General features: G+C 38.5%; 1 protein-coding gene across 1 annotated transcript; it reads right to left on the bottom strand.

The window, feature by feature from the left end:
• Positions 1 to 865: 865 nt before the first annotated feature.
• LOC122037813 (probable pre-mRNA-splicing factor ATP-dependent RNA helicase DEAH5) lies at positions 866 to 5,314 on the bottom strand. The gene is made up of 2 exons (XM_042597262.1): positions 2,039 to 5,314; positions 866 to 1,484 (listed from the first exon to the last, which is right to left on the bottom strand). Exons 1-2 carry the CDS (start codon positions 5,209 to 5,211, stop codon positions 1,091 to 1,093), a joined length of 3,567 nt encoding a protein of 1,188 aa, XP_042453196.1. The 5' UTR covers positions 5,212 to 5,314; the 3' UTR covers positions 866 to 1,090.
• Positions 5,315 to 13,203: the final 7,889 nt, after the last annotated feature.

The following is a 13,203-nucleotide window of genomic DNA, read 5'->3' as shown; positions in this document are numbered from 1 at the left end:
GTTTTTCCGCTGCCGGGGCAAAATACCTATTTATCTGTCTATATTTTATTGTGCGTTAGGGGGTGGGTAGTATCACCGTTTACTTATCATATTTTTAAAAATAAATAATTTAAATTTTAAAATCAATTTTAGGTGAGTTTTTAATTTAATAAAAAAACGAAAAATCCGTGTAGTGTCGGTCCACTCCATTTGGTTTTCATATTCTTGTAATAAATTTACTTGAGAGAGATGAGTGTGTATAAATTATTTTTTGTTAGTTGATATAAGCATTTAATTCGAGATAATTGGCTTATGAAAAATATGATTAATCAAGTTGGGTAACGTCGAGTCTGGAAGGACTGGTCCGGTTTTACGAAAATTTCTTTAGCTTATGAAAATTTTAACAGTAAATACTTCTTTAATACAGTATACTTAGACCAATCATTTATTAATTCATCTAAGTTAAAACTTGATTTTATATATTTGAAAATTTAAAACGTTCTGTACTACGGTGAGAGAAAATTGTCTAGTTATTATTTAATAAAAAAGTATACTTTATTTTCAAAATCAATGAGTCTATTTTTTTTATCCAAATGGCACTTCTATCACTGCTAATAATAATTTTGTTAACAAAAATCAATAATTTTATTAGTTTAAAATTTTGATATGAAAATTATAATTGTCAGTGCAAATATTTAACAGATGTACAATCATTGCAGGAGACATTAGAATATATATATTTTTTTATTTCAAATTAATAAATATTCACATATAAATATATCTGAATAAAAGAAGTTTTATAAAGACATTAATTTGTAGTAAAAAGAAAACTTTAATTGTTGGAACAATTAAAATTCCCACCTTTCAATGGCTACAAGAACGACAAGAGTACAATAATCAACTGACAAACTTTTTTCTTGTGGAATAGAATTCGAGTCATATGTAGCTTCTACCAATCAGCCCATAACTAATAATTCACTAAATACAGCATTGCCAAAGAAGACAAAAAAAAAAAAGGCTAAAACTTAAACTCCATAGCTCACATTACAAAATGAAACCAAAAAGTTTCTAAAACTCAAAGACAAGAGAGTAGAAATTGCTATAGACAGCCTCAAGCTCGGCGCTTGCTCAAACGCCATGAGTTAGGCTCGTGATATCGGTCATATAGTGGTTCGATACGCTCCTGCCGCTTCCGTTTACTCATCTTTGTCGGATCTGAAGTTTTGTAAAATCTTGGAGCTAATTCAACCAACCACTTGGGGTCGATGACTGTAACTTCCCTCATGTATTCCTTGGTTGTCATGACAAGCTCATGATAGATCACCCAGTCTGGTTGCCTTTGAAATAGAGCACTGCTGGGGTGGATGTACACGGGTTGGTTTTCCACTAGAGTCCTGTAGCCTTCTTGAGGGTCCTTCCTCGCGGTGTGAAAAAAGAAACCCGCTGTTATCGCCTTCCTTATTTTTGTGAAATTTTTGCCAGAACTAACAACATCAAGCTTATATCTGAAATGTGAGGTAAATTATCAGTTAAAGTTTGTAAATGACAAGCAACATCAAGCTGAGAACAATATCACAGTTTACATCTAGTATTATACGAATAATAATTTTCTCAAATGATGGTGTGCATAGACTATTTAAGACTCTAACTGGTCGATCATGAGTTGCAAGATTAAATCAAAATGTAGTTTATCACATATATTTAGTGAAGATTTCGTAACAAATCATTTGCTGATTGCAAAATAGCTGATCCATGAAGGAAAACCATGTAAAACTAAGGCAAAGGGACTTTCTAAAAGCTTTTACTCTACTATATCGAGGCCAGTCAATGAACGGTTGCCTCCAATCAAACACATGGAATTCAATTACATCAACACCATCGGTGTCAGAGATCAGATTCTTCTCTTAAAAAAAGCTAGATTTCTCTACTTCTCATGGGAGGGATGTGCCAATTTTGACAAATAGAATGGTAGTTGTAAAAAACAATGAAAATTAGACATTTAGTGGTGAATTAGCAAAGAATGTGATAGAAATGGCAAACAAGATAATGAATGACATACCTGTCCATGATAGTAAGAAGCTGTTTCCTCACATCCTGAGCTCTCCTAAGCGAACGGGACTGCACAAAATTCTCAAAGCACCAAGGCCCTGAAAAGTTTTTAGCTTTCCATGCCTCATATACAGCAAGCAGTGTTAAGTGATCCCCTTCTGGCTGAAAGAATTTTGCTCTTTTTTGATCTGCCTGGGCTTGTTTCTCTCTCGGTCTGTAGAAAATGTTCCCAGTCGTAATCATTGCTATAATGGTCAAAATTTCATCACTGCATCCAAGGTCCACACTAGCGAGAAGCATTTTTGATAAAGGAGGATCCAATGGGAACTCAGCCATTTTTCTACCCAATTTTGTCAGGAGCCCTTCCTCATCAAGGGCTCCAAGACTATATAGTTGCTCCATCGCAGAAATGAGGGCTTGAGGTGATGGAGGATCCATGAAATCAAAGGATAGTAAGTCATTTATACCCATAGCCTTCATATTAAGAGTTGTCATGCCAAGATTGATCCTCTGGATTTCTGGAATCGTTGTTGGAGACATTTCGTTGCGGTAAGCACTCTCTGTATACAGTCGGAAACATTTACCAGGACCAGTACGCCCAGCACGACCAGCTCGCTGCTTTGCAGAAGCTTGTGAGATGGGTGTAATAACCAGTGAATCAAGCCCAAGTTTCGGGTTGTAGACATTTTGTTTAGCAAAGCCAGGATCCACGACATAGTAAATACCGTCGATGGTCAAGGAAGCTTCTGCAATGTTGGTAGCCACAACCACTTTCCGCTTCCCAGGAGGAGCAGGATCAAAAATTCTGGACTGCATTTCACTGGGAAGTGCACTGTATACCGGCAAGATTATCAACTCAGGCACATTTTTTCCTAACCCTTTCATTCTCTCATACAGAGACTGGCAGGCATGATCAATCTCTTCTTGGCCAGTCAAGAAGAGAAGTACATCTCCTTCAGGTTCTGTCAAGTGTATCTGCAAAACGGTGATTAGTGCTGCATCCAAATAATCGGTTTCCGGTTGCTTGGCATAAAGTATCTCCACTGGGAAAGTTCTTCCAGGAATGGTGAAAATGTTGCAGTTAAAGAAGTAGCCAGAGAATTTCTCTGCATCTAGCGTGGCAGATGTCACAATCAACCGAAGGTCTGGTCTTCGCTTCACAAGCTGCTTTAGCAACCCAAAGAGAACATCAGTATGGATGGTCCTTTCATGAGCTTCATCCAACATAATTACTGAGTACTGTGATAGAGTTTCATCAACTAAAATCTCCCGGAGAAGCATACCATCTGTCATGTATTTGATCACAGTCTCAGGGCCAGTACAGTCTTCAAACCTAATAGCATAACCAACCTCCTCACCCAAGCGACAACCAAATTCTTCAGCTACCCGCTTTGCAACAGACATGGCTGCCACCCTTCGAGGTTGTGTGCACCCAATTTTCCCTCTTGTTGTGTATCCTGCCTCAGCAAGATACTGAGTCACCTGTGTTGTCTTCCCTGAGCCGGTCTCACCAATCACAACAAGAACCTGATTGTCGTGCACAGCTTGAACCAACTCCTTTTTCAATTTATAAATAGGAAGGCTCTGCCTTTGTTCCTGTATTGACAACTTTGATCTCTGCCCAAGCGTTACAGTTTTTCCATAAGCATCTTTCTTCCACTCTGGCATCTCATATGCTGACAATCCCACTCCCCTAAGTTCCTGTGCAAGATGTCGCTCGCCAGTTTCCGGCATTGGATCTTCCCAGGGACGATTGAGATCTTTAGGAATTGAGTCTAGCATTGTCCTCTGCTGCTGCTCCCTTAACTCCCTTCTTTCCTTGATGAGGGCCGACTGCAGCGCAGCTGCCCTGCCCAAAGATCCCTCCGGGTTCTTGAAAATTTTGACAGGTGACATATCAATTGAATAACGACTCTGCCCCTGCAAGAAGGCAGGTTCATCCTCATTGAGCTCAATCTCTATCTCCTCCTCAGCACCCTCTTCCTGATACAATATTCCATCCCCATCATCATCGAACATTGGATAGTCACGGACGTCCATAACACCAGCAGCAATGAGCTGCTTTGCCTCCCATCTCTCAGGTGAGCTCATTCTCTTGAGTGGTCGCCTTGATGGTCCATCTTCATTCTCCTCTACAATAGTAATCCCCGAAAGACCTAACCTCCTCGTCGAGCCTCCATTCCCACTTGCTGGGTTTCCCATATAAGCTTCATTTTGTGAGCTCTTCCTCATCGGAAGAAGATCTTTTCCAGTTTTCTGATCTACATCCCTCATGGATAAGCTAAGCTTCTGCCCTGACACCGAAATGACCTTCACATAAACTTCTTGGTCCCTCTTAACTGCATCTTTTGCATTGGCAATCCTCCTACTGGCAATCTGGGATACATGGACCAAACCTTCCTTTCCCCTCAAGTCGTTCAGCTGGACGAAGCACCCAGTGTCCATAACCCGCGAAACTCTTCCTTTGTAGACCGAATAAAGCTCTGGTTCATCAGAAGTTCTGCGAGGCTGAGTAGGATGCCTCCTCTCTCTGTGCTCCTCCTCCTCTTCTTCCTCCTTTTCATCTTCGTCATGAACTCTATAATTGCTGTGCTTCTTCCATCTATGATCCCTCTCTCTGTCTCTATCCCTTTCTCCGTATCTGTCTCTGTCCCTCTCCCTGTCCCGATCTCTGTTCCAATCTCGATTCCGATCTCTATCTCTGCCCCTATCTCTTTCCCTATAACGATCATTTCTGTGCCGTTCATCCCGCTCACGGTCACGTTCGAGGTCCCTATCCCGGTCAAATTTCCTGCGCTCTTCCTCCACCTTGAGCTCGGCGTCCTTCTCGATCTCCAAACGGAGCTCCCTGGCTCGATCTCGGTCATCTGCTCGGGAGAGAGCGGGGAAGGCGGATGATTTCTCGTCGCCATCAGGAGCGGATTTCTTGTTGGTCTTGAACGTGGGGGGAAGGATGGCGTGTATCATGGTGAGGAGGGAGCGAACGAGGTAGTCAGGCATATCGCCAGCCCCAAACTCCTTTAGCTTAGTTTCAAAATCATCGACGGTCTCAGAGTCGCGGCCGAGATCGGTGATGAACTCAGCCAGTACTTTGTCGCCGGAGCCGATGTGAGATTCCAGTTCCTTGCATACATTGGAAAGCAGGGAGTAGTATTCCAGCCCCTTCAAATCTACGGTCTCCATCACCTCCGTCGCCGCTGCCGTCTCCGCTGAATCTATCTAGGGTTAGGGTTTTTTTAATGGGAATTTCGTGAGAAATCGGAACGAGTGGCTTCGAGACGTAAACTGTTCTAATAGAAATATGAGAAAAAATCTAATAACTTATCTAAAATTAAATTAAATATAAATTTATATTTAAAATAAAATTTGAAGGATTTATATAAATATTATCTATCTGGGGATCGTATTAAAGTTTGAATTTTAAATAATATTTTAAAAATGAATTTCTAAATAAATATGTATAAATTTTATTCAATAGACAAATTAAAAAGAAGGCTGTCTACATTAAATATTAAAATTAATAATGTAAAATCTGAAAACTTGATTATAAAAAACAATCACTTCAATTTGCGGAGAATTGGAGAACTAGAGCCGCAGTTAAAAATAAATAAATAAATAAAAATAAGTTATGGATAGATCAGTTATAATTACAATAGGATAGTAGTCACGATTCAATCGTAATTATTTACGATCTCTTTTTAAATTTATCATCCCATCATATTATAATTTAGATGTTGGTTCATGGTTGAAGGTCATCCCTCACTTGACACTTGATAATATGGTCACTTGCCCATTACCGACAACTTGCGACCATTCGTTCCAAATCAAACTATAACTTGAGGAGACGATAAATTTAAAAAAGAATCATAATTAATTGTGCTCGGATTATCATCATGATCTAATTATAATTATAAATAATTTATTTTTTAATTTATTATTATTATTATTATTATTATTATTATTTACTGAGAATCTGACTTGGAAGCCAGCACATGTCCCACTGGACCTGGATTAAAAAAAAAAAAAACAAAACAAAAAAAAAAGTTGCATGTAAGCCATTTGAGACACGAGAAGATATATCTTTTGCCATCTGTTTTTCATGGTTTCCGTGGCTCCTCGTGATCAATCTGGCTACAATTTCCATTACGACAAAAAAAGTCAGTGTACCATCAAATTAAACTAAAATATACTAACGTCTCATTGAAACATAAATTTACATGATCATTCCCATTGCTAACAACACTTACATATATAATTCACAAAAATTTTATTATGTATGCGAGCATCTCCAATGCAAATTTTATCAAAAGTTTGTAAAATTTAAAACTCTCATTACAAAAACTTTTATGATTATATAGGTAAGATTTGGAGTTTTTAATTCAAAAATATATTTGAATTTTCAAACTTATTTTTTCTTTTGAAGGTGGAGTCAATAATTAATGTACATGATCTTTTTTAAATAATTTTAAAATAAATTATTTGATGAGTTAATTATAATATTTCAGTTTATAAATAATTAGTAATAATTAAAATTATATTTTTTTTCTTTTAAAAATAAATATATTTGAGAAAAGTCAAAAAAATATACAAATGATTTTAATTAAATTAGATTTATAAAATAATTAAATATTAAATAAAATGATAAATTATATTAAATTAAAAATTAATTAATTTATTAATTTTTAATTATAAATAAATTAAATTAAATATTATAATTAATTAAAATATCAAATGAAAACTATATAAAGATATTAAATGAAAAAAAATTATATGCAGATTTTTTTTTTTTAATTGTGGAGAGAATAGTATATTTGTATTGAAATTGATGTAATATGCATGGAGCCATGCAACTACATGTGGAGAGAATTAAAAAAAAAACTCACTGAAAGTTTTAACGATTGGGAATGTTTCAATAAATTTTTATAATGTTGATGTGGTATGTTAAAATTTTTTTTAAAAAATCATTCAAAACCTTAACGATTAGAGATGCCCTCAGAGAGCATATCTCCTGAATCACTTTTTTTTTGTTCGGGGGATGGACCACTCATATTTGCGGTTGGGTCGTGGTCACAATCCGATCGCAATTGGTTGCGATTCCTTCTTAGGTTCACCGTCCCTATCAAGTTATAGTTTAGTTCGGAGAGGGCCGCCAGAGGCCGCCCGGAGGGACACCTGTGGTGGATAAGTGGCCAGGTTGCTGGGCGTCGAGCGAGGATCTCCTCCGTGCGATCTATGACCGTCCGCTCCGAACCAAATTATAATCTGATGGAGACAGTGAACTCAAAAAGAGATCACAATCAATTACGATCGGATTGTGATCATGATCTAACCGTAAATATAAATGATGCATTCTCTTAACCAAAAATATGGTTTAGAAGATCCTGGCTCCTCAGACTAATACTAAAATGACCCATCTTTTTTTGGCTTTCGAGGAGAAAAGATATATGCACCATGGGTGTGAGTGTATGCTCTGAGGATGATCTCTGCTCTAATTAATTTTGTCTCCGCATATGCCGTGTTCCCTCCGGCCTCTGCACACGCCCTTCAAGCTCCACAGTCTATACTCCGCGGGAAGCTACGTGCCGACTTTCTCCATCCTCTGCAACAAGCCAGGAAGCACAATAAAGGTAACACTAATTCCTTACATTTTTTTTTATTTGTTCTGTACGTTGGCCTCTTTATTCTTTCAAAATTTATTTCTAAGTTAGATTTAGTGGCTAAATCTTGATTATATATGTTTAATTTGTGGTTTCATTGTGATTTGTGAATTGAAGTCGGCCCACGCCCTGCCAAGCAATGACATCGCAGCTTGTGAAACGGAGATCTTCGACTGCATCACTATTGTCGGGCTTATCGAGTTGTCGTTGGAACTGGATTGAGAGAGGCGTCCTCTGCAACGTACCCATCAGAGATAGCTAAAATTTATCTACACTGAACTAATATCCTAGCTCTACTTTCAATATTAGTCGGACAAAACCAATTATATCTCCCATCAATTATTACCGTGTTAAATTTTAAAGAACAACACTATTAGTGTCGTTTAGTTGAGGATTATCTTTGATAAACTTGATTATCAATAAAAATTCTGTTTGATTTAGGTAATCGATGATTTTCGAGTAATGTTCCATGCCCGACATGTCAACAAAAGGACATGCAACACAGAATTAGAAAACCTCGAAAACTGAGATTTTTCTTGATTCCGGAGTTAATAATTTTTTTTACCCAAAATACCCTCGAATAAAAGAAAAATGTGATAAGAAATAAAAATGTAAAGAAAAAAAATAAATAATAAAAAAAAACTTTAAAAAAATAAAAAATGTAAACAAAATTTATAAAAAATAAAAAAATAGAAAAAAAACGTTAAAAAATTAAAAAAATAAAAAAAATGGGGGAAAACATAGAAAAATAGAAAAAACGTAAAAAATAATTAAAAAATAAAAATATATAAAAACCGAAAAATAAAAAAATAGGAAAATATATAAAAACGTAAAAAAATTTAAAACATTTTTAAAACGTAAAAAAAATTAATAAAAAACTTTAAAAAAAAATAAAAAAATAAAAAGAAATAGAAAAATAAAATTACATAAAAAATAAAAAAAAACGTGAAAAAGAAGAAATAAAAATAAACGTAGAGTTTAAAAGATATATATGGTTGATTTTGTAATTAAAGGTAATATAGTAAAATATTAAATTAAATTATTCATTAAAACCTTCAAATAAATAAGTTTTTATTGCATTAGTTAACCAAAAAATATTTAGTTATATTTTATTCCCCATAATCTTGGTTATGTGATTACTAATAACTTGAACCAAACACACCCTTAGTGTTGTATTTTAACGGATAACTTCATTATTATGTTGGTTTTTAAAAAACAATATTATAGTATTATTCTTTAAAATATAGCATTACTGTATTAAAGAGTGTCAAATTTACTACAATAAGGTAAAAGAAGAATTCTTGATGGATACATAACCTTGGGGAAAAACTCATACCTCTAGCCACTTGATAATCAGCTCTAAGTAACTAGTAATTTACTTTCATTCATATAAATTGGAAACATACCGCAAATTTTGCTATATATAACCCTTTGTTGTGGACCATACGCCGCTACAATGATCGAGCGTTAGATTTTCTTTCTAAATGAACATTTCCTTTCAAGTACTATAAAATTTTTAATCTTAAACACTATAACCTAAAAGGAAAGCCTGAATCTTAGTGGAAAAACTTTATTAGATTAAACTTATTATGACTCAACCCCTAAATCCTAAAATCTTAAACACTAAATACATATAATATACCCTGTGAATATCTAAATTTTTAAATTTTGAACATATAATTTAAGAGAGAAGCCTAAATCATAGAATATATATATATATATATATATACACACACAGCTATTCTCCTGTGGAATGCTCCATGCAGAATCGTGTGGCGTTGCTGACCTAGATGCGCCATGTCAAATGCGTTAAAGCAAAAAAAAAAAACAGCATTAAAGCCATACAAAAAAAATGTCACGCATCATTTATTCACCTTTCTTGCCATGAGCTAGGTTTTTTGTCACTCCTCCTTCTCTGGCCATGATCTAGGGTTTTCTATCACTCCTCCCTTTCTCGTCGGTGACGTGTTCCTCCCTCTCCGCCGAAGCTAGGGTTTTCCTGCCCACCGCCTCCCTCTCTCACTAAACTAGGTTTTCACAGTCGCTCCTCCCTCTCTCGCGACGTGTGACGTTCCTAGCCTTGCGTCGCCGCGATGCGCGACGAGCTCTCTCGCCGTGACGCGATCCTCTCCTCCCCGCGAGCTCTCTCGTCGCGACGCGCTCCTCTCCTCCTCACCACTATATTCTTTCAGGTCGCCCTAAAATTCTCCAAGTTGGATAGGTTGTATGTGACACCTTGCTTACAATAGAAATTGATGTTTTTCCTTTCGTAGCATCTACAAACTTAAATTCAACAGTGATTGAAGATTTCACAGAAGTTGACAACATTGTTCCCTAAGACGGTAAGCTTGATATAATTTGTTAAGTATCTATTATGACTTTGTAAATTTTAATAAATATTTGATACATAAGTCTTAGCTACTTGAGTATTTATCCTGTCCGAAAGTTGAAGAGATAGAAAGTTGGGGATGTGGCGCTCACGCTGACCTTTGGTGGACTCCGCGAGGTCCTGCAACACAGACTGCGTCAGTGTCGAGCTAGGGAAGGGGTCCCCCGACGTTGGCTCTTTGACGCTCAAATTAGTCACCGGCGATGAAGTGGAGCAATAAGAAGACTACTATAGCACAAACAATGAATATCGCATGTATCGCGTACTTCAGCCGATGATTGGAACCCCTTTATATAGAGTTCCGGTAGCATGCATGCACGCTTCTCAAGATGTGCACGCTTCTCAAAACTTTCCCTGAAAAGACCTGTCAGGAAAGTGTCTCTGACACAGTACCTTAACAGATTGAGCATATCTCTGAAGTGATAGTGGAAGTTTCCGTCGTACGATCTTCTGGCAGCCCATGCCCGGTGTCGGCGGCACCAACTCCCAAAAGGATATCACTGGATATCATCAGAAGTGTACGTCTAGGGGTTGGCCGCTCGGCCGGAATCCCGCTGCCCTAGTGCCCAGTCCGTCCGGCAAGAACCTTGTTGTTCCTTAGTGTTTGTCTGCTCGCTCGTACGTTCACTTTGTTATTGCCGAAGCCTGTTGCCAGGCCGAGCGGGAAAGCCACTCGATTGAAGCCTGTTGCCAGGTCGAGCGGAATAGCCGCTTGGCCAAAGTTGAACTTTGCATCTCTGTTGTCTGGACGAGCGGGGTAGCCGCTCGGTTCAGCTTCTACACATTGTCTCCCTTGAGCGTCAGTTGTTTGATTGCTCACCATGTTGAAGGCGACATCGGGCCGGAGACTTCTTCCCGGTCGGGGCATACTTCGCCCGACCGACCGATGTCATCTATGCGTTGATCGTCATGACTTTGATCTCCTTTGACCTCTACTGTGGTAGTAGGGTAGGGTCCTTCATCATTACCGCATCAAGTATGTTTGGAATTTTCAAAATCTGTATTTTTTTTTAGAGGGGAATATGTTAGCTAAAAAGATTAAAAAAAAAAACAAAGAAAAGTTAAAACAAATATTGATATATCTACTGAGGTTATCTTTATTGAATACGTAATCCAATATGTTTTTGATCTGATGAAACAAACTGTACTCGCGTCCTAGTAAATAAGTTTAGGGCGGTTGTAGAATATTAAATTTAGGGAGACAGCATACTAAATAATAAAAATAATTATTATATAATGCATATACCTTTCAATAATAAAAATATAATAATTAAAAAATAAATAGAATATTTAAAGTTAATATTATTATCTTATCAAAAGAGAAAAGTTTCTCTAACTAATTAAAGGATATGTTCTATGATTAGTGTTGTGATATGCGTGCATTTAATTTGCTTTCCTGATTGATATAATGTGCTTTGAGTGAGCTGATTAGGTTTCATCCTGTCCAGAAGTCAAATCGAATGGGGGGATAGGTGATAATAGCAAAAGTGTTGACGGAGAGAGTATTGGGGTTAGAAATCAAAGATATGCCGCGGGCTTTTGGCCCTCAAACGGAGCCGGGAGAGACGATGGAAAATGGTACCCACATATCTACGCACACCATAGACAGCTCACACGAGGGCGTCAGAGTGAGAACTAGGAAAGAGATCCCTAACGCAGGTACTCCGATACTCAAGTCAGAAAGAGGTTGAGCGAAAAACGTATGAAAAAGTAGAACGGTAGTAAATGTGTATATGTGTGTGTACTTGGCCAACGGGGGTTGGGATCCTCTGGACCGCAACCCCTGATCCACTCCTGGATCAGGGGTTATTGATAGGTGAGATCTCATGGACCCTACCTGTATAACAGGTAGGGTCCATGAATTTTCACCTATGAGTGAAGTGGTCCATCCTCTGGATCGCACTTTGCGGTCCAGAGGATCCGGCCTCGGCCAACGGAGAGGATAGCTTTTTATACCGTCTCTTGGAACCTCCGCAATTATGAGGTGGTCAGAGAATGTCTGGAGTCAGACTATGTCGGGTGATATAGGATGTGCGACGATCTTCCATTGGATGAAGGAAGGTTCCGTGACATGTATATGACATAACATTAGAATATTCCCTAACAAATGACTGTTATTCACTGACAGGTTTTTGCTATTCCTGACGGCGCTATCCCCTGATGGTAATCCAACCTGCTCTGAAATCGACCGGGAGTGGACTGGGAGTCGTGCCCTGAGCGAGATAAGACCAAGAGATCTGACCGGCTAGGTGTTGGGACCAACTGGGGTAGGCTATGAGCCATGCCTATGAGAAATGAGCTGTCTTGGAGACCCGACCGGTACTGCGACCAACTGGGAGAATACTATAGGAATCATGCCCATGCGAAATGACTGTTTTGGATATCCGACCGACACTTGAATTGACCGGGAGTAGACTCGGAGCTTTGCCCATGAAAAATGACTATTCTGGAGATCCGACTGACACTGAGACCGATCGAGAGCAGGTTGGGGCGAGAATTTGGGAGGCACGTGAGCATGCACACTTATAACTAGCACTGGGGGGGAGAGTCTGGGACTCGACCGGCTAGTCGTTGAGCGTGTGAGTCATGCACACTTATAACTCACACTGGGGCGAGAGTCTGAGACTCGACTGACTTTAACTAGCCAAGAGCGGAATGTGAACCATGTCCAAGAGGGACTAAGCCCTATGTACCTAATCGGTTAGGTGTTGGCCGGGAATAGCCTGAGAATCATGCTCATGAGGTGTGAGGGGAACTGAGTCCTAAGGATCTGACTGACATTATGAATCAACTTAGAATAAATTGTGAGTCATGCCCATGAGACGTGAAGGGATAAGCCTTGGAATTTCGGCCAGTATTGGAGTCGACCGAGAATAGAGTGGAAACTGTACCCATGAGACGTGAGGAGCTAAGCCCTAGAATCCCGGTCGGTACTGGAGCTGACTAAGAATAGAGTGGAAGCCGTACTCATTAGACATGCGAGGCTAAGCCTTGGAATCCCGACCGGTACTGGAGCCGACCAAGGATAGAGTGAGAGTCGTATCCATGAGACGTGAGGGGTTAAGCCTAGAATCTCGGTTGGTACTGGAGCCACCCGGATATCCGACCTTGACTGTCATCTTCTTTTGA

The sequence above is a fragment of the Zingiber officinale genome, unplaced genomic scaffold (genome assembly GCF_018446385.1).
Source record: "Zingiber officinale cultivar Zhangliang unplaced genomic scaffold, Zo_v1.1 ctg83, whole genome shotgun sequence".
NCBI classification, from domain to species: Eukaryota; Viridiplantae; Streptophyta; class Magnoliopsida; order Zingiberales; family Zingiberaceae; genus Zingiber; species Zingiber officinale.
This window is presented reverse-complemented; position numbering and strand designations above follow the sequence as displayed.